Consider the following 21,302-nt stretch of genomic DNA (forward strand, 5'->3'; position numbering starts at 1 on the left):
ATGGTCAAAAGACCAATTAGTGAAAAAAGATCAGAATTGGGCTGCCTGTCTAAACACAGCCAGTGTGAGGCAATATAACACTTAGCAAACGTGTAGGACTAGTTCTTTAGATTGTAGATGCCAGAAAGAAACGGGAATCACTGAGGATTGCTCAAGGACAGTGGATACCCCCCACTCATGTCCTATGAGCAATATTAGATATACGGCACCACTGAATAAGGAATTTGGAAGACATGCCATATGCAAGGTCCCCCTATACCAGCAAGGGGCAGATTTTGGCCCCAGGTGGTACCCACTACAATCAGAGCACATTTCACTTTCCAAGGAAATATCACTGGAATTCACATTAGTGCTCACTAAAAAGCAAGGAGACATCAGTTTCACATGATTGAAGACAACAGCCAAAGTTGAAGCAGAAATTTATTACCACAAATGTAATGCTCTGGGTCGTACAACAGGGACAATTTAATGTAATGGAAGAGGACATAGTGTCATGAGTCAGCCCTCACTGACAGCAGCTTGTATCGCACGTCTTGCCCTCCTTGCACACACAACCAGAGGCGCACTTGCTGCATCCAGTCGGGCAGCAGGAACAACAACCTGGAGGAATGATAGAAGAGATTAGTACTGATTAATGATCATGAGTGGTTTTCCAACAAGACCTGTGGCTGCTATAGTACAGGCCTGAAAGCAATTTCTGCCCTAAAAGTTCAGTTGAATGTTAGATGCACGCAGACATGCCACTAGTGGCGGCATCTGGAGTTTGACAGTGGATATTCCATTTTAAAAAGCATTATTTGGACATTGCACTAAACGCTTACAACGTAAGGAAAGATACGCAACTAATTTGGGTGAAGGATTCCTTTAAAGCAGGGTTTCCCCCAAACATATCTTTCCCATAGGTTTGAATTTAAGCTAGTTTACATAGGGAAGACAGATAAAGCGTTATCAAGAGCAATTACTTTTGCAAGTGAAAGCAATCCTACTCATTACGCCACTTAGAGCAGACTTCGCCGTGGGCTTTCGCGGGACTTGACTCACGCCCAGGAGGCAGCCCGGTTCCTAAACGAATGCAATAATCTTTCACCCGGTACAAGACACGCCTACCCGGCCCAGATTTTTCGAATCCCCTCATTGGCTAGGTATGTTGTCTTGACGTGACTACCAATTATTCATAACTAAATTGTAAAGTTTAGTGGGGCAACCTGCACTTGTTACAGCTAATTTGACTCCACAATTAACGCCATGTACCCGTTGATTCTTGAACAATATAATTTAAATGCCTCATGAGTGGAGTTAAACGGTCGTAGGCCTGTCCCATCAGAACCCAAAATATATGATTGCTTACAAACATTGGGGGAAAAGTGAATGTAAACAAACACTAAATACTCAACATGGTTAAAACGATAATAGTCAGTCCTTAGATCCCATAGCGCAGTCTAAGTGTACATTTGTCCAGCTCCATCCTTTAGCGTCGCTTTGTTATTGTTTCAACTACGGATTGCACTTCATGGAGAGTAACCCATGCACTTACTTTTCGTTGTACATCCACAGTTTGTGCACTTGCAGGGTCCACCGCAACTGCAGCTTCCAGCTACAAACAAAACACTTCAACTAGAAAATTGATAAGCTTCACCTGCCATGCAAATCTATATAAAATCCACTGTACCCGTTTAGGTCAATTCGGAATTTACAGATCAATTCCACTTGGCAAACTTACTTTTTGAGCAATCACAAGGATCCATTCTCAGTTTGAATGAGCTCTTATCCCAAACAATTCAACAATGCTGACCTAACACAGTTCCAGTGGCGCTTTGTGGGCTATTGATTTGAGATTCGTTACAGCTGTTTTATATCATCCGAATTGAGAGGGCCATGTGCAAAACAGAAACGCGCATTCCTGCTCTGCCTATTTCTCCCTATAATAAAATGTTCCTATAAATGATTTTCTATAGATGAACTGCATATATTGTGTACACTAGATGGCGCCCATTTGAAATGTAATCTCAAACATACAGTATGTAGTATGTATGTACCACTATATGGGTAATTCAACAATAGTGGCCTATAGCGTCACTGTATCTTACATTATACACAAACCATGGCTCATTTAAAGTTACATTATGGAATATTTGCCGTTGCTCGAGACAAAACTTGTCCACTATTATGGACAGGAATATTGTCCGGAAATTACTTACTTAGACAGAAGGGGGACCCACCTCCCCACACCCATGAGTATAGTTTATATTGCAAGTTCGTTAGCCCAAAACAAAGGATTGTGCATTGTGCATACGAACCATACAGCCAACACTCGAGCCAAACTTCCATATTGTACCTTTAAGACAAAAACAGACAAAAAGTACAAATTCACTCATTTTTATTTTCTACCCGGTAACAGAAACAAGATTTGTGATTGGTTGGAAAACAAATTACATAAAAATAAAAAAGCATTATTTGTATTTGTTATTTAACGTTTTTGATTCATTTATTTATATTTTAGCTTAAAAGCCTGGGGCGCGTTCAGCAAGACTTAACGTTTTGATACGTTCAGATAGAAATAGGCTATGTAGAACAAACATGCCTCTGACATGTACATTTTAGTCATTTAGCAGACGCTCTTATCCAGAGCGACTTACAGTTAGTGAGTGCATACATTTTTCATACTGTAGAATAAGAACTCACATCAGCTCTATTCATGGCATTTCTATCTGCAACGTTCGACAACGTTTGGAAACTGAACGTGGATCTGTATTCTACCCAGCGACAGTGCATGAAGGAAAAACGTCCCTGATTGGTTGAAAGAAAATAAAAACATTTTACATTATTACAATATCTATATTGCCCTAGTTCTTAAAATAAAATAGGTCAAAAGAAATAAGATTGATGTAGATAGTTACAGTAGATTGTTGGTGGTGATGTCTTAATAACAATGATTTGACCAAATTAATGATCTGACCAACATTGCAAGCAGAACGTTTACCCCGCTATGAACAGAGTAGGGTCGGGTGAAATTGGTATCATTCAGGACAGTAATATTAAGACCTGCAATGATCCCCAAAACAATTTATCTTAAAGTTGATGCATTGTTTTATCTTTTAATTGCTCTACTGTACTGTCTAAAGCATGAAAGCAAAGCTTGCCTCCAAAATGCATATTTTCTAAACATTTCAGATGGTCTACATTACAGCTCTGAATCATTATCTTAAAGCCTTGTCATAAAACAAGTAATTTAATATTGGCCTGAAAGCCATTGACGACAATTCCAACACATTGAAAAAAAAAAAAAAAGTTTTCCAACCCAAAATGTTTCTTCTCTAATATTACACCTCTTTTAAAAACAAGCGTATTACCTTTCCATGTAATATAATTGTATATCAAGCATTCAATATCTTTATCTAACAGCAAATAAGACTTCCTCTTGTCAATGGATCATAACGTAATTAAAACCAACACTCCTTGGTCTCACAATATGATCAATTTTCTTTATAAACTGCAAAGCCAAAAACCTTGAGCTATGTGCTCTTTAAAAAACATACTGCCGCCCATGCACCATGAATGCACCCAGCACTGCATGGGGCGCATTGAATGTACAGTACTCCTGAATCCCAGTCTTCAGTGAGATGACGCAATGGTGAGTCAGTTGTATGAAATGCGCCACCTAGTGGAGAGGAGAGCGCACTAGAAGCCGATATGAGCTAGCTACTAAAAGGTGAGAAGGAACCCAGCACACGAAATGACCATTAATGCTGTCTGGCAAGTTGTTACACATCATCTTTAAATATAAAAGAGAAAAAGAAGAGAAAAACAGGGGGGCAGATGCAAAGTGGGGTGAGAATTGAGGAATGACATTCTTTGACTACTCAGAACCCAGAGAGAAACTACTGAGCAAAATGGGAGACAGAATATGGAAGACTGTGGGGGAATGAGAACCAGAGAGATGAACATTGACAGTGTTTAAAGGATAGGGGCAAGGAGAACAGACATTTAATTTAAAGGATAGGGGGTGATAGAAAATGGCTAAGCAAAAGACCCCAAAATGCTGCACAGGAAATGGGTATTTCATGGAGCCAGCAAATAATCCCAACATCCCACCCTGAACAAACATAGCTTTCGATACCATTCAGACGAGAGGAGCAAGTGGGAATGACAAAGGGGGTAGAGCAGGGGTGTAAAACTCATTCCATGGAGGGCCGAGTGTCTGCGGGTTTTTGGTTTTTCCTTTCGAGTAAGTTCCTTACTAATTAGTGACCTTAATTCATCAACCAAGTACAAGGGTGGAGCGAAAACCCGCGGAAACTCAGCCCATTGTGGAATGAGTTCGACATGTGGGGTAGAGGAATTTAATATATAAACAAATTACAAAGCAATGGTGAGGCGAACATAGTGAACATAGTGTGATGGAATATTTTAAATAAATGGTTCTTTATTAATCATCGGCTTCCAAATAAACTAAAACTCAAAAGATTCAAACCTTTTTTTATGCATCTACAAAAAAAACAACAGAAAAGCTATTTCACATCCATGATTGCGTTTTCAAATCATTGGTTTTTGGGAAGAAGAAAAAAAACGTGTCCGCTTCTTGATCTTTGTGAATCCATAAACTAAAGGGTCCATCTGCACATATCCACCTGTGCTCTCAGTGTGTGGTGTGTGCCGTTGTTACCATCTGACCATGCAGATTGACCCCATTCCATACACACATACACACAAACCTCTCAAACAGGATGTACAAAAGTTGTGTTTAGCATCAAAACAGTGCAGGGCCCTAACAAACAGTAAAGGCTCCTTTCCTCTCCCCCTCCCTATCCCCATCTCTCCTCCCTCTCCCCCTCCCTATCCCCATCTCTCCTCCCTATCCCCATCTCTCCTCCCTCTCCCCCTCCCTATCCCCATCTCTCCTCCCTCTCCCCATTCCCCCTCCCTATCCCCATCTCTCCTCCCTCTCCCCATTCCCCCTCCCTATCCCCATCTCTCCTCCCCCTCCCTATCCCCATTCCCCCTCCCTATCCCCATCTCTCCTCCCTCTCCCCCAGGTCTGCATTTCCATCACTGAAAGGAAGGACCAATTTCATCTACAAAGTGACAGGAGAACAGAGTAGGGGAAAGGGAGGACATACAAACAGAATACAACAAACCTCTCTTTCAGACACACGCACGGACATACACTCAAACAGTTAAAAACAGTATCAGAGAAAAAGAGGACCGAACCCTAAGTACTGTCTGCTTTGTTGCTGTTTGGTGATGAGGGAGATAGAAGTAGGGAGGTAGAGAAAGAGTGTGGGGGGGCGACAGGGGTGCTTGGTTCAGGGAGGGGGGTCCAGTGGGTGTTATTTCTTGGCCTTTCCGCCCTTAGCGGAATTTCGTGGCGGGGTGACCGGGCGTCCAGATCCCATTCCTCCACCTCCACCGTAAGAGTAGAGCTTCTTATCCGCTGGCTTGAGAATCTGAGGAACAGAGGCTTTCTTTAGACAGCTATAAATATACATACTCCTACAGACTGAACACTGCAGCACATAACAGGTAAGACAGGAGACCGGCAGAGCTTAAAAATCAAGACCGACGGACAGGAACAGCCAGACTGAAGGAGAAAGGAAAGACGCAGAGAAAAGCAGAGGAGTACACACCTGAAAGGAGCACATGAGGGTCTCATCCACACTCATCATGGCACCGGCATTATCAAACTCTCCACAGTAGTTAGGGGCAGAGAACAGAGTAACAAGCTGTCTCTTTGCAAAGAACTCGTAACCGTCTTCTACCACCTGAGGACAGGAATGAAAGAGGTAAGAACAATGCAATAAAAAAGAAACAGGAAAAATACCAGGAGCGGACACCTAACAACTGCAGAGCAATAATTTCAAACAGAGGAGTTAACATCCTAATCAACACCTCAACCTCCAATGCCAGTAAAAATACACAAAATTACATGCTTTAAAGATGGAATCCGCAATAGGGGAAATAGAGCCACTGTTCACCCCAGCACCTTTGTTATTGTTTATGTTGTTCAAACGGAGGAGTAATTGTCGGCAGCGTGGTCCAAAAAAATTGCAGTATATATTCTGATGTTCTATTGCGTGTGCAATGATGTCAGAGGGGAAAAAACAGTGTTCGTTATTTACAGTAACTTCTTTGTTGTTGTAATATCCCAAACATACGTGGCAGTTTCACCAATTAAGGATTCCAGCTTTAAAAAAGTGCTTCAATATTTTATGTAGGTGCAATGACCTTTGATTATCTGATTTGCCTGATTAATAACAAGATCCCTCTATTCTCTCCAAACCACCATTGGTCTGACCGTGTCCCGCAAAATACCCTCTTCCCAGCCCCTAACCCCCATCCAAAACTCTAAACCACTGAGCTAAGCCATTACCTGATGTGCCCTGCATATAAGGTCCATGTCATGTTTGTGCAAAAATTTGGCCACCACGTCTGCCCCGAATGTGAAGGAGACCCCACGGTCGTTCTCGCCCCAGCCCAGGACATCTTTGTCTGGGTCGGCCCACAGCAGGTCACACAGCAGGCCCTGGTCAGGCACATCTGTGGGTCGCATCACTCTGCGCACCTGCTCCATGGACTGAAGGTCTGGAGAGAGGCCTGGACAGAACACAAAACACAGCACACAGAAACATTACATCACCACATACATGAATAATGACTGCCATGATACCATTTTCTGATGACGCCTACCACCAAGAACAATAATATCTGAAATCACACCTTGATAACTACCACATCCTATCAATTGTATATTGTATGCACTTGAGTCATCTCCCACCACAAACACTTAAGGGAGTGGTTCATCCAAACGATCATGGGGCAACCAAACGCTTATTGATAAGACCCACAAGGAAAAGACCAACAGGGATTGGAAGTATTGCAGACAATTACATTGATGGAAGTTACAATATAGCTGCAATATTAAAGCTGATCTACCCCCTTAACATTTTTTACACAAAAAACAAAAAAATATATATATACAGTTGAAGTTGGAAGTTTACATACACTTAGGTTGGAGTCATTAAAACTCGTTTTTCAACCACTCCACAAATTTCTTGTTAACAAACTATAGTTTTGTCGGTTAGGACATCTACTTTGTGCATGACAAGTCATTTTTCCAACAATTGTTTACAGACACATTATTTCACTTATAATTCACTGTATCACAATTCCAGTGGGTCAGAAGTTTACATACACTAAGTTGACTGTGCCTTTAAACAGCTTGGAAAATTCCAGAAAGCTTTAGAAGCTTCTGATAGGCTAATTTACATCATTTGAGTCAATTGGAGGTGTACCTGTGGATGTATTTCAAGGCATACCTTCAAACTCTGTGCCTCTTTGCTTGACATCATGGGAAAATCAAAACAAATCCACAAGTCTGGTTCATCCTTGGGAGCAATTTCCAAATGCCTGAAGGTACCACGTTCATCTGTACAAACAATAGTACGCAAGTATAAACGCCATGGGACCACGCAGCCGTCATACCGCTCAGGAAGGAGATGCGTTCTGTCTCCTAGAGATGAATGTACTTTGGTGCGAAAAGTACAAATCAATCCCAGAACAACAGCAAAGGACCTTGTGAAGATGCTGGAGGAAACAGGTACAAAAGTATCTATATCCACAGTAAAACGAGTCCTATATCGACATAACCTGAAAGGCCGCTCAGCAAGGAAGAAGCCACTGCTCCAAAACCGGCATAAAAAAAGCCAGACTACGGTTTGCAACTGCACATGGGGACAAAGATCGTACTTTTTGGAGAAATGTCCTCTGGTCTGATTAAACAAAAATAGAATTGTTTGGCCATAATGACCATCGTTATGTTTGGAGGAAAAAGGGGGTGCCTTGCAAGCCGAAGAACACCATCCCAAACGTGAAGCACAGGGGTGGCAGCATCATGCTGTGGGGGTGCTTTTCTGCAGGAGGGACTGGTGCACTTCACAAAATAGATGGCATCACGAGGAAGGAAAATTAGGTGGATATATTGAAGCAACATCTCAAGACATCAGTCAGGAAGTTAAAGCTTGGTCGCAAATTCGGTCTTCCAAATGGACAATGACCCCAAGCATACTTCCAAAGTTGTGGCAAAATGGCTTAAGGACAACAAAGTCAAGGTATTGGAGTGGCCATCACAAAGCCCTGACCTCAATCCTATAGAACATTTGTGGGCAGAACTTAAAAAGTGTGTGCGAGCAAGGAGGCTAACCGAAACGTTTGACCCAAGTTAAACAATTTAAAGGCAATGCTACCAAATACTAATTGAGTGTTTGTAAACTTCTGACCCACTGGGAATGTGATGAAAGAAATAAAAGCTGAAAGAAATCATTCTCTCTACTATTATTCTGACATTTTACATTCTTAAAATAAAGTGGTGATCCTAACTGACCTAAGACAGGGAATTAGTACTAGGATTAAATGTCAGGAATTGTGAAAAACTGAGTTTAAATGTATTTGGCTAAGGTGTATGTAAACTTCCGACTTCAACATACATATATATATGTATATATATACACACACACAGTGGGGAATAAAGTATTTAGTCAGCCACCAATTGTGCATGTTCTCCCACTTAAAAAGATGAGAGAGGCCTGTAATTTTCATCATAGGTACACGTCAACTATGACAGACAAATTGAGGGAAAAAAATCCAGAAAATCACATTGTAGGATTTTTAATGAATTTATTTGCAAATTATGGTGGAAAATAAGTATTTGGTCACCTACAAACAAGCAAGATTTCTGGCTCTCACAGACCTGTAACTTCTTCTTTAAGAGGCTCCTCTGTCCTCCACTCGTTACCTGTATTAATGGCACCTGTTTGAACTTGTTATCAGTATTAAAGACACCTGTCCACAACCTCAAACAGTCACACTCCAAACTCCACTATGGCCAAGACCAAAGAGCTGTCAAAGGACACCAGAAACAAAATGGTCGACCTGCACCAGGCTGGGAAGACTGAATCTGCAATAGGTAAGCAGCTTGGTTTGAAGAAATCAACTGTGGGAGCAATTATTAGGAAATGGAAGACATACAAGACCACTGATAATCTCCCTCGATCTGGGGCTCCACGCAAGATCTCACCCCGTGGGGTCAAAATGATCACAAGAACGGTGAGCAAAAATCCCAGAACCACACGGGGGGACCTAGTGAATGACCTGCAGAGAGCTGGGACCAAAGTAACAAAGCCTACCGTCAGTAACACACTACGCCGCCAGGGACTCAAATCCTGCAGTGACAGACGTGTCCCCCTGCTTAAGCCAGTACATGTCCAGGCCCGTCTGAAGTTTGCTAGAGTGCATTTGGATGATCCAGAAGAGGATTGGGAGAATGTCATATGGTCAGATGAAACCAAAATATAACTTTTTGGTAAAAACTCAACTCGTCGTGTTTGGAGGACAAAGAATGCTGAGTTGCATCCAAAGAACACCATACCTACTGTGAAGCATGGGGGTGGAAACATCATGCTTTGGGGCTGTTTTTCTGCAAAGGGACCAGGACGACTGATCCGTGTAAAGGAAAGAATGAATGGGGCCATGTATCGTGAGATTTTGAGTGAAAACCTCCTTCCATCAGCAAGGGCATTGAAGATGAAACGTGGCTGGGTCTTTCAGCATGACAATGATCCCAAACACACCGCCCGGGCAACGAAGGAGTGGCTTCGTAAGAAGCATTTCAAGGTCCTGGAGTGGCCTAGCCAGTCTCCAGATCTCAACCCCATAGAAAATCTTTGGAGGGAGTTGAAAGTCCTTGTTGCCCAGCGACAGCCCCAAAACATCACTGCTCTAGAGGAGATCTGCATGGAGGAATGGGCCAAAATACCAGCAACAGTGTGTGAAAACCTTGTGAAGACTTACAGAAAACGTTTGACCTGTGTCATTGCCAACAAAGGGTATATAACAAAGTATTGAGAAACTTTTGTTATTGACCAAATACTTATTTTCCACCATAATTTGCAAATAAATTCATTAAAAATCCTACAATGTGATTTTCTGGATTTTTTCTTCTCATTTTGTCTGTCATAGTTGACGTGTACCTATGATGAAAATTACAGGCCTCTCATCTTTTTAAGTGGGAGAACTTGCACAATTGGTGGCTGACTACTTTTTTTCCCCACTGTATATATATATAAATAAAGACTGAACCCTCAAAACACACTCAGACAGACCCTGCAAGCATACACCACCCACCTCCATGGCAGCAGAAGATCTTCTCATCTACAATTGCAGCCACGGGTAAACAGTTGAAGCAGTCTGTGAACGTCTTCCACAGCTTGATGTTATACCGTCTCTTACCTAAAGAAGAGCAGGGCAACAAAGAGCATGGGGCATTACTAAATGGCTAATACTCTGTGTGTGTGTGTTCCGGTCTCCTGTTGTGTTCCAGCTTCTCGTCTCGGCACTTACACTCATCATAAAAGCCATAGATACGGTTAATGGAGGCGCACTCGTGGTTGCCACGCAGCAGGAAGAAGTTCTCTGGGTATTTGACCTTGTAGGCCAGAAGCAGGCAGATGGTCTCCAGGGACTGCTTCCCTCGGTCCACATAGTCCCCTAGGAACAGGTAGTTGCTCTCCGGGGGGAAGCCTCCGTACTCAAACAGCCGCAGCAGGTCATAGTACTGACCATGGACATCACCTGCAGGGGGCAGCACAGAGGTGGACAGTCAGTCCCTACCACACCCTCCCTGACTACATTAGACCTGTGTGTGTGTGTGTGTGTGTATACAGGCCGTTGGACTGAGATAGCACAGGCAATTAGAGATTAGAATTCTACAGTAAATCAGACAATCAGTCATGTTGTGAAACCTTGGAGCGTTCACTATCAGTTCTGTGTCAGAGGCGCTGCTGCTTTGTTCCACCAACATTAATTACTATGAAACCAATTTCAGCTATTGTAACTTATCCAATATGACTCACCGCAGATCTTGAGTGGTGCCTCAAGCTCGAGCAGGATTGGCTGGCTGAGGAAGATTTCGCGAGACTTGAGGCAAAGGCCACGGATCTCGTTCTCTGTCAGCTGAACGTTCTTGCCTGGTCGAGAGCCCTTAACTGGATGAGAGAGAACGACAGAGCAAACAGAGTGAGGACTGACATTGCGCTTATTGGAACAAATATGCTCGGCCAAGACCATGGAAACAACACATACACAAATAGCACAGCCACAGATATAACACACAGTACACCAGAGCAGGGGAAACCAATCAATATCAAGGACCCCGCTGACGGCACAACCCTGAGCATACTGCAGAGCCAAGGTGAATCTGCTCAAACAGCACAAGCCAAGAGGATCGCCTCTGACCACACGGCATAGCTAAGCAGGCTAGTCTGAGATGTGGTCAGGTCACAAGGGACACATGCACAGTGCTGCGCTGAGCATCTTCCTGAGGCATGCTCCTGGCTGTCCCCTAGCTCTGCTCACTGTATCTCAAGAATCTTAGTAGCTAGTTATGACATTCACACACATTCTACCAGGAAAATAAAACCCCACCCTGTGGCTGTGTAAACGTTAGTGTTCATTCATCAAGCAGAGGTGCAAATCCACAGTGCAACTGATATGAGTGTTCAATGATCAACACAGACACAGGTGATCAGCACTACTGGAGCCACAAATGGGTAAACTGTTTAATGTAGTTAATGCACCATTGTAGCCCTGGAGTAGGGAATTACTCTTAAGTATGTTGGTTTGCAAGGCAGCTTGAGGCTTTTGTGACATGTGAGGCTGCAGGTCAAGTACAGGTTTAATATGATGAGCTGGCTGAGGCTCCTACTTCAATCTCAAATTAAAACATTCACTATAGCTGCAAGGGATCACTGCAACAGCACATCTATAGTCAAACAAATGCAACAGTAGGACTGTATTATTCAGAAATCATGTTTGTATGACAAGCTCCAGGCAAGGATACAATGGAGCATGTAGTAAGTGTATTCCAGTGACTCATGGTGTACGGGGGACTTGTGCAAGACTGCGCTTGATGGAATTAGGGTTGTTTGTGTCACAGAATCAATTCCCCCTTTCCTGCACATTCTGCTGTCTTCCCTAGGTGCAGGTGAAAAGTTCCCAATGCCAGCGCTCCATAAACCATCACAGGAGAACTAGGCAATGACACACAAGCATCAACAGAAAAGCCTTCTAATAGTCAACCATAAATCACAATAAATGTGTCTAGCACACACCTGGTACTTTAATAGCTGTAGCTAATGGGCTAGCTACACATGAGAGAGCAGAACAATCAAATAACCTGAAACCCTTCAGTGACATTCTGCCTTACAAGCTGGGTGCAGACAGTGTTCTTTACAAAAACACATGGCGGGGTTGATTGAACGCTTGTCAAAGTTCTGACAGCTCAAACTGACGCTTGCTGACCTTGCCAAATGCCAAACTAACTAGAGAACATTGCGAAATGGGCTAGACTACATTTAGGAAAGTCTGAAGAATTAACTACACTGAACAAAAATACAAACGCAACATGTAAAGTGTTGGTCCCATGTTCCATGAGCTGAAATAAAAGATCACAGAAATTTTCCATATGCACAAAAAGCTTCTTTCTCTCAAGTTTTATGCACACATTTGTTGACATCCCTGTTAGTGAGCATTTCTCCTTTGCAAAGATAATCCATCCACCTGACAGATGTGGCATATCAAGAAGCTGATTAAACAGCATGATCAATACACAGGTGCACCTTGTGCTGGGGACAATAAAAGGCCACTTTAAAATGTGCAGTTCTGTCACGACACAATGCCACAGATGTCTCAAGTTGAGGGAGTGTGCACAATTGGCATGCTGACTGCAGGAATGTCTACCAGAGCTGTTGCCAGATAATTTTATGTTAATTTCTCTACCATAAGCCGCCTACAAAAAAGTTTTAGAAAATGTGGCAGTACGTCCAACCGGCCTCACAACCGCATGCCATGTTGCGTGGGCGAGCGTTTTACTGATGTCAACATTGTGAACAGAGTGCCCCATGGTGGCGTTGGGGTTATGGTATGGGCAGGCATAAGCTACGGACAATGAACACAATTGCATTTTATCGATGGCAATTTGAATGCACAGAGATGCCGCGACGAGATCCTGAGGCCCATTGTCATGCCATTCATCCGTCGACATCACCTCATGTTTCAGCATGATAATCCCCGGCCCAAGGATCTGTACACAATTTCTGGAAGCTGAAAATGTCCCAGTTCTTCCATGACCTGCATACTCACCAGACATGTCACTCATCGAGCATGTTTGGGATGCTCTGGATAGACGTGTACGACAGCGTGTTCCAGTTCCCACTAATATCCAGCAACTTCGCACAGCCATTGAAGATGAGTGGGACAACATTCAACAATCAACTACATTTTAGTCATTTAGAGCGACTTACATGAGCAATTAGGGTTAAGTGCCTTGCTCAAGGGCACATAGAGCCTTGTCGGCTCAGGGATTCAAACTAGCAACCTTTCAGTTACTGGCCCAAAGCTCTAACCACTAGGCTATCTGCCGCCCAACTCTATGCGAAGGAGATGTGTCACGCTGGTGGTCACACCAGATACTGACTGGTTTTCTGATCCATGCCCCTACCTTTTTTTTTTTTTAAGGTTTCTGTGACCAACAGATGCATGTCTGTATTCCCAGTCATGTGAAATCCATAGATTAGGGTCTAATGAATTCATTTCAATTGACTTATTTCCTTATATGAACTATAACTCAGTAAAATCTTTGAAATTGTACATGTTGCGTTTATATTTTTGTTCAGCATATTTATTTCACAAAATAATATTCTGCCCTAATAAAATCACTTGCAGTGGGGGAGGGGTACACCCATTTGTTCTGAAAATGGAGGATGGAAATGGATGAGGACTTCCAGGTACGACCTTGGCACTAGATCTAGATTAGCAGTGTCATGTTTGGGCAGCAACACAGGCCTTGGCCCTAAAGAGTGAAACGTGGGTATAAATAGGGTAGTGCTGCTTGTCACTTTAAACCTGGATTAGGGCCGGCTAAGCCCTGACAGAGCTTACTCTAAAGTTAGCCACATGGCCAATGGCAACAGTGAGCTTAGAGAAGGGGCGTGGGGGGGGTCAGACAAAGGGCTTTCCGCTTTGCTGGTCACGGGATAGAAAATAAAAAGTTGGACAAGCACAATAGCAAAGCCGTTGGGAATCAACTGTTGGCTAGCTTCAGACCCCCACCCCCCTCTGATACGTCATGTCCATGAATGATATGGACATCCTCATATATGGTGACAGGAGAACGGTAGTAGCGGCCTGGACTGACCGTTCAGATGTACAGGTCAGGAGGCTGATGGTTAATCCCATTGAAACGAGTCACACCATCCACCACATTTAATTGGTTTGCAAACATTGTCACCAGGCTGGCCCATGTGTTATTAAGGTGTACATGGGGCAGCTAAAGGCCGATGGTGGTCCGTCACCATTCTCTGACAAATTAGTGATTAAGCGAATGCCCAATGATTTAGTGAATTAGCAACTAGAAGAAAGGCAGTTACCTTGGCCTGGCTCTACATCATATAAATACAGCAGGATTGGATGGACAAAATGCAACAGATGGTTTATGACTGGCCAAGACTTCAAAACTAATTTAAAACCCCATACATGACATGTTAGGCTAATTATGATGACTCTCACAGAGGCAAACACTGAGCCTTGTGAGGAGTTGCCACACTTCCAAGAGAAAAAAAGGTCAGCTATATACTGCCATTATCAGGTAATTTTTTATTGCACTTGTCAGACAACCTTATCATGGACCGAGTAGAACACTGTATCCACAACACTCTTCCAGCCATCAAGAGCCACAGTCAAAGTCAGAAGGGGCTAGGGGTGGGCGATATAGCAATTGAATTTGAATGTATGTTTTAGGGCGAAATTACAAATCCATGCATCTCAAGAATCAAGTTATCCTGGGGTTTGTAGCGTTTATGTCTGCTTGTTCATTTTTTGGTCTTATTTCCTTTACTCCAGTGCTGTGTGCACCTTCCAATTCACACACACCAAGCCCCTCCCCCTGCCACTCATAACAAAGATGATAGATTACTTATTCCTCTATGACAACAAGCAGTTTCAACTGGCTATTTGCATTTGAGGTTTGGTACAACAGAATCGTTCATATGGACAACGAAACACATTGAGACATTTTACTGTGATAGAGAAGTTAACCTTTCTAACGATACCCTTTTTATGTCTCAACTTCCAAAATTTAGCACAGAGCAGACCCTACTAAAAAGTTGACTTATGTGCTAGCTGTCTAATCTGTTTTATAAATGTGAATGAGCATAAAAAGTAACAACTAAAGCATTACGAAACTTCTATTTGATCAATTAAGCCACACGTACAGTACCAGTCAAAAGTTGACACACCTACTCAGTCAAGGGTTTTCTTTATTTTTTAAATATTTTCTACATTGTAGAATAATAATGAAGATATCAAAACTATTAAATAACACATATGGAATCATGTAGTAACCAAAAAAGTATTAAAACAAATCAAAATATATATATATATATATATATATATATATTTTTTTTTGAAATTCTTCAAAGTAGCCACCCTTTGCCTTGATAGCATTGCACACTCTTGGCATTCTCTCAACCAGCTTCATGAGGTAGTCACCTGGAATGCATTTAAATGAACAGGTGTGCCTTGTTAAAAGTTAATTTGTGGAACTTCTTTCCTTCTTAATGCGTTTGAGCCAATCAGTTGTGTTGTGACAAGGTAGGGGTGGTATACAGAAGATAGCCCTATTTGTTAAAAGAACAAGTCCATAGTATGGCAAGAACAGCTCAAATAAGCAAAGATAAACTTTAATTACTTTAAGACAAGAAGGTCAGTCAATCCAGAAAATGTCAAGAACCTTTAAAGTTTCTTCAAGTACAGTGGCAAAAACCATCAAGCGCTATGATGAAACTGGCTCTCATGAGGACCGCCACAGGAAAGGAAGACCCAGAGTTACCAGCCTCAAAAATTGCAGCCCAAATAAATGCTTCACAGAGTTCAAGTAACAAACACATCAACTGTTCATAGGAGACTGCGTGAATCAGGCCTTCATGGTCGAATTGCTACAAAGAAACCACTACTAAAGGACACCAATAAGAAGAAGAGACTTGCTTGGGCCAAGAAACACGAGCAATGGATATTAGACCGGTGGAAATCTGTCCTTTGGTCTGATGAGTCCAAATTTGAGATTTTTGGTTCCAACCACTGTCATTGTGAGACGCAGAGTAGGTGAACGGTTGATCTCCGCATGTGTGGTTCCCACCGTGAAGCATGGAGGTGTGGGGGTTCTTTGAAGGTGAAACTGTCAGTGATTTATTTAGAATTCAAGGCACACTTAACCAGCATGGCTACCAAAGCATTCTGCAGCGATACACCATCCCATCTGGTTTGGGCTTAGTGGGACTATTGTTTGTTTTTCAACAGGACACCTCCAGGCTGTGTAAGGGCTATTAGGAGCGTGATGGAGTGCTGCATCAGAAGGACCTGGCCTCCACAATCACCCAACCTAAACCCAATTGAGATGTTTTGGGATGAGTTCGATCGCAGAGTGAAGGAAAAGTAGCCAACAAGTGCTCAGCATATGTGGGAACTCCTTCAAGACTGTTGGAAAAGCATTTCGCATGAAGCTGGTTGAGAGAATGCCAAGAGTGTGTAAAGCTGTCATCAAGGCAAAGGGTGGCTACTTTGAAGAATCTAAAATATGTAGATTTTTTAAACACTTTTTTGGTTACTACATGATTCCATATGTGTTATTTCATAGTTTTGATGTCTTCACTATTATTCTACAATGTAGAAAATAGTAAAAATAAAGAAAAATCCTTGAATAAGTAGGTGTGTCCAAACTTTTGACTGGTACTGTAGCAAATAAGCCATTCCATTTTTTGTTAACCAAATCCGACCCTCATTGACCTCCATACAAAAACACCTCGCTTGGTGAGCGGAAAAAATAACACCACCACCTGCTGGAGAAGACAGATTTTTGGCCCAGCTATCCTTCTCGCTTCACCTCTTCCTCTCTGGTGTGACTCTCAAATTTCAATGAATTACTATAGCTCCCGCCTTGGGCCAATCAGTGTAATTTTGTAAATGCCGGATCTCTATTGCAAGACGCATCGTTCACCCAAGTTTCGTCAAACTCGGCCCAGTGCTGGATGAGATCGCGTTTTGACTAACGGACTAACGTACTCAATAACTCAATTTGTCCTTGCACTCCTAAACTTTTTTTTTTTCTTTGGCAAAGGGTAAAATCTACAAAACTTAGTCCACTCTTTCTGTAATGGATTCTAGTTTTGAGAACAGAAAACTGTATTGAGATCAAATGTTTCATCAATGAGAAAATGATGTCGGCCAAAATTCTCCCACTTGGCTTCCTCTCATCACCATAGTTGGTAGTGAGTGGAAGTGTCAAACGGATGCTTCACACTTATATCTGGCTCATTGTTCTATCTGTGGTGGAACCCTACAACATGATGCACCACTATTACCATGATGTAGAGGAGCCATACCACTGAGAAAACAGACATGTGAAAATGTCTAGGTTAACTGCAGCACCATTTCAGTCAATCCTTGTCAGAACAGAAAGAAGTGATAGCCTATACATTGAGATACAGTAAAAATCAGTATACATCTAGATCAACAGATTTCAAAAGGGAATAACAAAACAGCAGAACCAGGGGTTGGAACACATGACTTTGCCTTTAAACCAGCCAGACCTGTCCTGAAGAGAGAGAAAAAATTATCTAACCCAACAAGTTCCAAGAGCAGCAGAATGCCCCTCTTCCTGTTTTCTGAACTGTTCCCAGGCCAGCAGAAGCTCATGTCTGGCTCAGCCACTGTGCTCATTACAGCGGAAGGCCTATGTAGAGTTAGTAACGCATGACTGTAAGTCGCTTTGGATAAAAGCGTCTGCTAAATGGCATATTATTTTTTATTTTATTTATTTAATATAATAATATGCCATTTAGCAGACGCTTTTATCCAAAGCGACTTACAGTCATGTGTGCATACATATTTGTGTATGGGTGGTCCCGGGGATCGAACCCACTACCTTGGCGTTACAAGCGCCATGCTCTACCAGCTGAGCTACAGAGGACCACAAAAGCATTCCGCATGAAGCTGTTTGAGAGAATGCCAAGCTGGAGGGGTTTATGTTGGTCGGACAGCCTCAGGTCTCACATTACGCAACCTACCAACATTTATCAAACAGATCACAAGTTTGATTCTGCTCACCACCCCGTGTGGTATAGACATCTTCTCCCATGCACCAAACACTAACACCTACATATTATTCAGCATTCATTAACCTCCCAATAGTGGTGTGGTGGTCACTAAAACAGAAACACAGTTAGTGGAATCGTTTTAATCCATCATTACATCCATTAGCTGCCCCCAACGAAATGTGCAGAGTAAAAACCCAAGAGAAAGCAAGACATTAGGCCTGCTACTTGTAAACAACACCATCCTTCACCTTCCCCAAGTCTTCCCATACTTATACTATTCATGCTTCTGTAGTCGATGTGAAATGGCTAGCTAGTTAGCAGTGCGTGCTAGTAGTGTTCAATCAATGACATCACTCGCTCTGAGACATTTTAAATTTTAGTCATTTAGCAGACGCTCTTATCCAGAGCGACTTACAGTTAGTGAGTGCATACATTTTCATACTGGCCCCCCGTGGGAAACGAACCCACAACCCTGGCGTTGCAAACGCCATGCTCTACCAACTGAGCTACACGGGAGTTTCCCTTGCTCTGGAAGGGACGCAGCTTTTGTGGAGCTAGAGGTAACGATGCTTCTTGGGTGACAGTTGGCGGTGTTCAGAGGGTCCTTGGTTCGAGCCCAGGTTCGGGCAAGGAGAGGGACGGAAGCAACACTGTTACACTTCATTACATGCACAAATCTACTGCCATCCCAGAGAATGTAATGTGCCATAATGTTTCCACCTCTAGTGGTTACAGTATGCACAATTTACAGCCCTGCAATAGGCTACATGGCCAATGAAAAACAAACCCAAATCTGGATATTCCCTTTACTTTATAATGTAGTATAGGCCATTGGCCTTCTTTAGACAGAATGGAGTCTAAAACCAGGGCACTGATGTTTCCTGTCTATGGAATTTGGAGCATCACAGTAGTACGTAAACATGGTGGAAACAGTAGCACCAAATGAAAGCCAGTGTGACCTAGTGGTGCCATTCACTCTGTGTAACCAACCACCAATGATAAAGCTAGATCTACTGTAGTTTGCATTTTTTTAAACAAGTTATTACTTCAGCAAGCATGCTTTCAGCATTTGATAATTGCATCCGTAGCCCTGAAAAACATGCTCAAGTATGCTTCTCCCTCATCCAGGCATGAATTGCAATCTGTTCTTGTCAGAATAACTAGCCACTGCAGCCGATTGTGCAGATCTAGCACCCATGCACTATAGTCTAGGCTTGATGTGCATTCCTGGTAATACACTCGTGTCCCCTGTGGACCTGCTCCTACATACAGCATCTTCCATTCAGGCTGCAAAGGCATCATTTTCCTCCTTAACAAGATTGGATGGTGAGGAACCTGCGAAAATATGCGTACTTTCTTTATGAAACACACATTTTGTATTTTCGGACAACTTAGGATGTTGCACACCCTTGGTTGAACATGGTGTGCAACATCTTAAATTGGCCGAAAATATAACTTTTTGGGGGGGAAATTGTGTTTCATAAAGAAAGTACGCATATTTCCCCCATCATAAAAAAAATGCCTTTGCAGCCTGAATGGAGGATGTTTTAAGTACGAGCCGGTCCATAGGGGGACACCAGTGTATTGCCGGGAATGCACATCAAACCTAGACTATTGTACAGATCTAGCGCCCATGTACTATCGTCTGCCTATGCTACAGAATAACCGCTATGTGTGCTAGACATAGCTAGCTAAATACTGGCAAATATAAAACTACAGTATGGAAAGATTGGCTGCTGGAAACAGAAATGACTGGTAAACAAAACCGACGTTACTGGCTAGCTTTGCATTCCTTTGAATAACAGCACACACCAGACAGAACACTGAACATATTTAACGTTACTGTAGCTAGCTAGAGTTAGTTAACTAGCACAGCATCATCGTAAAATAGCCATGTTTGTCATCTTAATAATGATTTGCCATTGATACTAATATTACAACAAAATGGGCACTTCAGGCCGAGTGACAAAGATTGAAGCAGCAAGCCAGCCATCTCCCAGTTGCCCGACTAGTTCGTAGATCTAGGTAGCTCGCGCTCTAACCCGGCCACATCGTTTTCAAAGAGAACAGCTAACTTAACGTTAAGCCTGCTAGCTAACTACGTTAACATACACCATACATCGTTAGAATACCGACGCTTCTTTGAAAATAAAAAAAATCTAAATAGCAACTAATTCGTAGTTAATCAAATTAAGTGGTTTAATTCCTAGTTAAGTGCAAATCCTCACCTTCCAGAAGACGCTGTATTATGGAGTCGATGTTTAATTTGTCCGGCTCCGCCATTTTACTTATTTTTTTGTCGTGGTTCAGGCAGTCAAGACTTTCGTTTCGTGTTGCTTCTTCGATGAGACAAAAAACAAGTACCGATCAAGTTAAACAAATAACAAGGCAACTTATATTTGTTTCTGTCAAATTGAGGGGGAAAAACGAGTCATTTGGCTTAACTTTCCCTTCCGTGTTGTAGCTAGCTGGCTAAATGGGTTAGCTAGCTAGTTAGTTCAAGCTAGCTAGCTAGCCGATGTTAGTTAGCAGGCTACGCTAGCTTGCAATGGCTAACAAACCAAGCTACCCGCTTTAGTGATAGCTAGCCAATAATAGATTATGCAAATATGAAATTTTAACATATCATAAACCTTTGATTTGACAATAGTCTTCCCGTGTAGAAGAAAGGGCTCTATCAGCTCTGTTTAGTGTCTTTTTCTCTTCGTATTTCAGAGTCCCCCTTTCTCTTCCCCCACTGAACTTAAAAAGGGCGGTGTTGTTCAGTGGAAGGGAGAAGAGAGGGGGTTGATACTAAGCGCCTTCTTTAGATTTACTCAATGATGATTGGGTGACTGCTTGATTTTGAACCCAAGTTGTCGTTTTCCATTGGATATATTGTACATCCGTCACACACTGGTGCCCCACCTCCAGCAGTTTTACGGATGACATCAACGGTCGTCACTAGTTACCACTACTGAGGTATAAATAACTACCACAGCCACAAAGTCAGAAACTCGCCTATTTCTACAATGTATCTTCTTAAAATGTTATTTTACACCTAACCTTAAACTTAACCATAATCACACCGCTAAGCGTATACCTAACCCTAACCTTAAATTA

The 21,302-nt window shown here is 42.4% G+C and overlaps 2 protein-coding genes across 3 annotated transcripts; both read right to left on the reverse strand.

The window, feature by feature from the left end:
* Positions 1–407: 407 nt before the first annotated feature.
* On the reverse strand, positions 408–1,831 carry LOC121570382 (metallothionein-like). The gene is made up of 3 exons (XM_045213481.1): positions 1,721–1,831; positions 1,535–1,594; positions 408–600 (listed from the first exon to the last, which is right to left on the reverse strand). The coding sequence occupies exons 1-3, from the start codon at positions 1,743–1,745 to the stop codon at positions 506–508; spliced, it is 180 nt and encodes a 59-aa protein (XP_045069416.1). The 5' UTR covers positions 1,746–1,831; the 3' UTR covers positions 408–505.
* A 3,348-nt stretch (positions 1,832–5,179) lies between these two features.
* On the reverse strand, positions 5,180–20,952 carry LOC121568955 (serine/threonine-protein phosphatase alpha-2 isoform). 2 transcript variants are annotated; one of them, XM_041879453.1, is made up of 8 exons: positions 20,834–20,952; positions 20,429–20,536; positions 10,905–11,036; positions 10,393–10,623; positions 10,177–10,281; positions 6,368–6,591; positions 5,625–5,759; positions 5,180–5,444 (listed from the first exon to the last, which is right to left on the reverse strand). In XM_041879453.1, exons 2-8 carry the CDS (start codon positions 20,481–20,483, stop codon positions 5,328–5,330), a joined length of 999 nt encoding a protein of 332 aa, XP_041735387.1. In that variant the 5' UTR covers positions 20,484–20,536; positions 20,834–20,952; the 3' UTR covers positions 5,180–5,327. The 2 variants fall into 2 exon arrangements, with proteins under 2 accessions (XP_041735387.1, XP_041735386.1); XM_041879452.1 differs by having other exon boundaries at positions 20,429–20,539.
* Between the last annotated feature and the right edge of the window lie 350 nt (positions 20,953–21,302).

The sequence above is a fragment of the Coregonus clupeaformis genome, unplaced genomic scaffold (genome assembly GCF_020615455.1).
Source record: "Coregonus clupeaformis isolate EN_2021a unplaced genomic scaffold, ASM2061545v1 scaf0112, whole genome shotgun sequence".
In the NCBI taxonomy this organism is placed as follows: domain Eukaryota; kingdom Metazoa; phylum Chordata; class Actinopteri; order Salmoniformes; family Salmonidae; genus Coregonus; species Coregonus clupeaformis.

Bases quoted from the DNA above. Each gene is read 5' to 3' on its own strand.
- LOC121570382 (XM_045213481.1), bottom strand. From the start codon at position 1,745: ATGGATCCTTGTGATTGCTCAAAAA. The intron at 1,595-1,720 runs GTAAGTTTGCCA...TTTTGTTTGTAG, and splicing joins TCCTTGTGATTGCTCAAAAA to CTGGAAGCTGCAGTTGCGGT. The intron at 601-1,534 runs GTAAGTGCATGG...TCATTCCTCCAG, and splicing joins CTGTGGATGTACAACGAAAA to GTTGTTGTTCCTGCTGCCCG.
- LOC121568955 (XM_041879453.1), bottom strand. From the start codon at position 20,483: ATGGCGGAGCCGGACAAATTAAACATCGACTCCATAATACAGCGTCTT. The intron at 10,282-10,392 runs GTAAGTGCCGAG...GCTCTTCTTTAG, and splicing joins CTATGGCTTTTATGATGAGT to GTAAGAGACGGTATAACATC. The intron at 5,760-6,367 runs GTAATGGCTTAG...TCCTGTCCTCAG, and splicing joins TTATATGCAGGGCACATCAG to GTGGTAGAAGACGGTTACGA.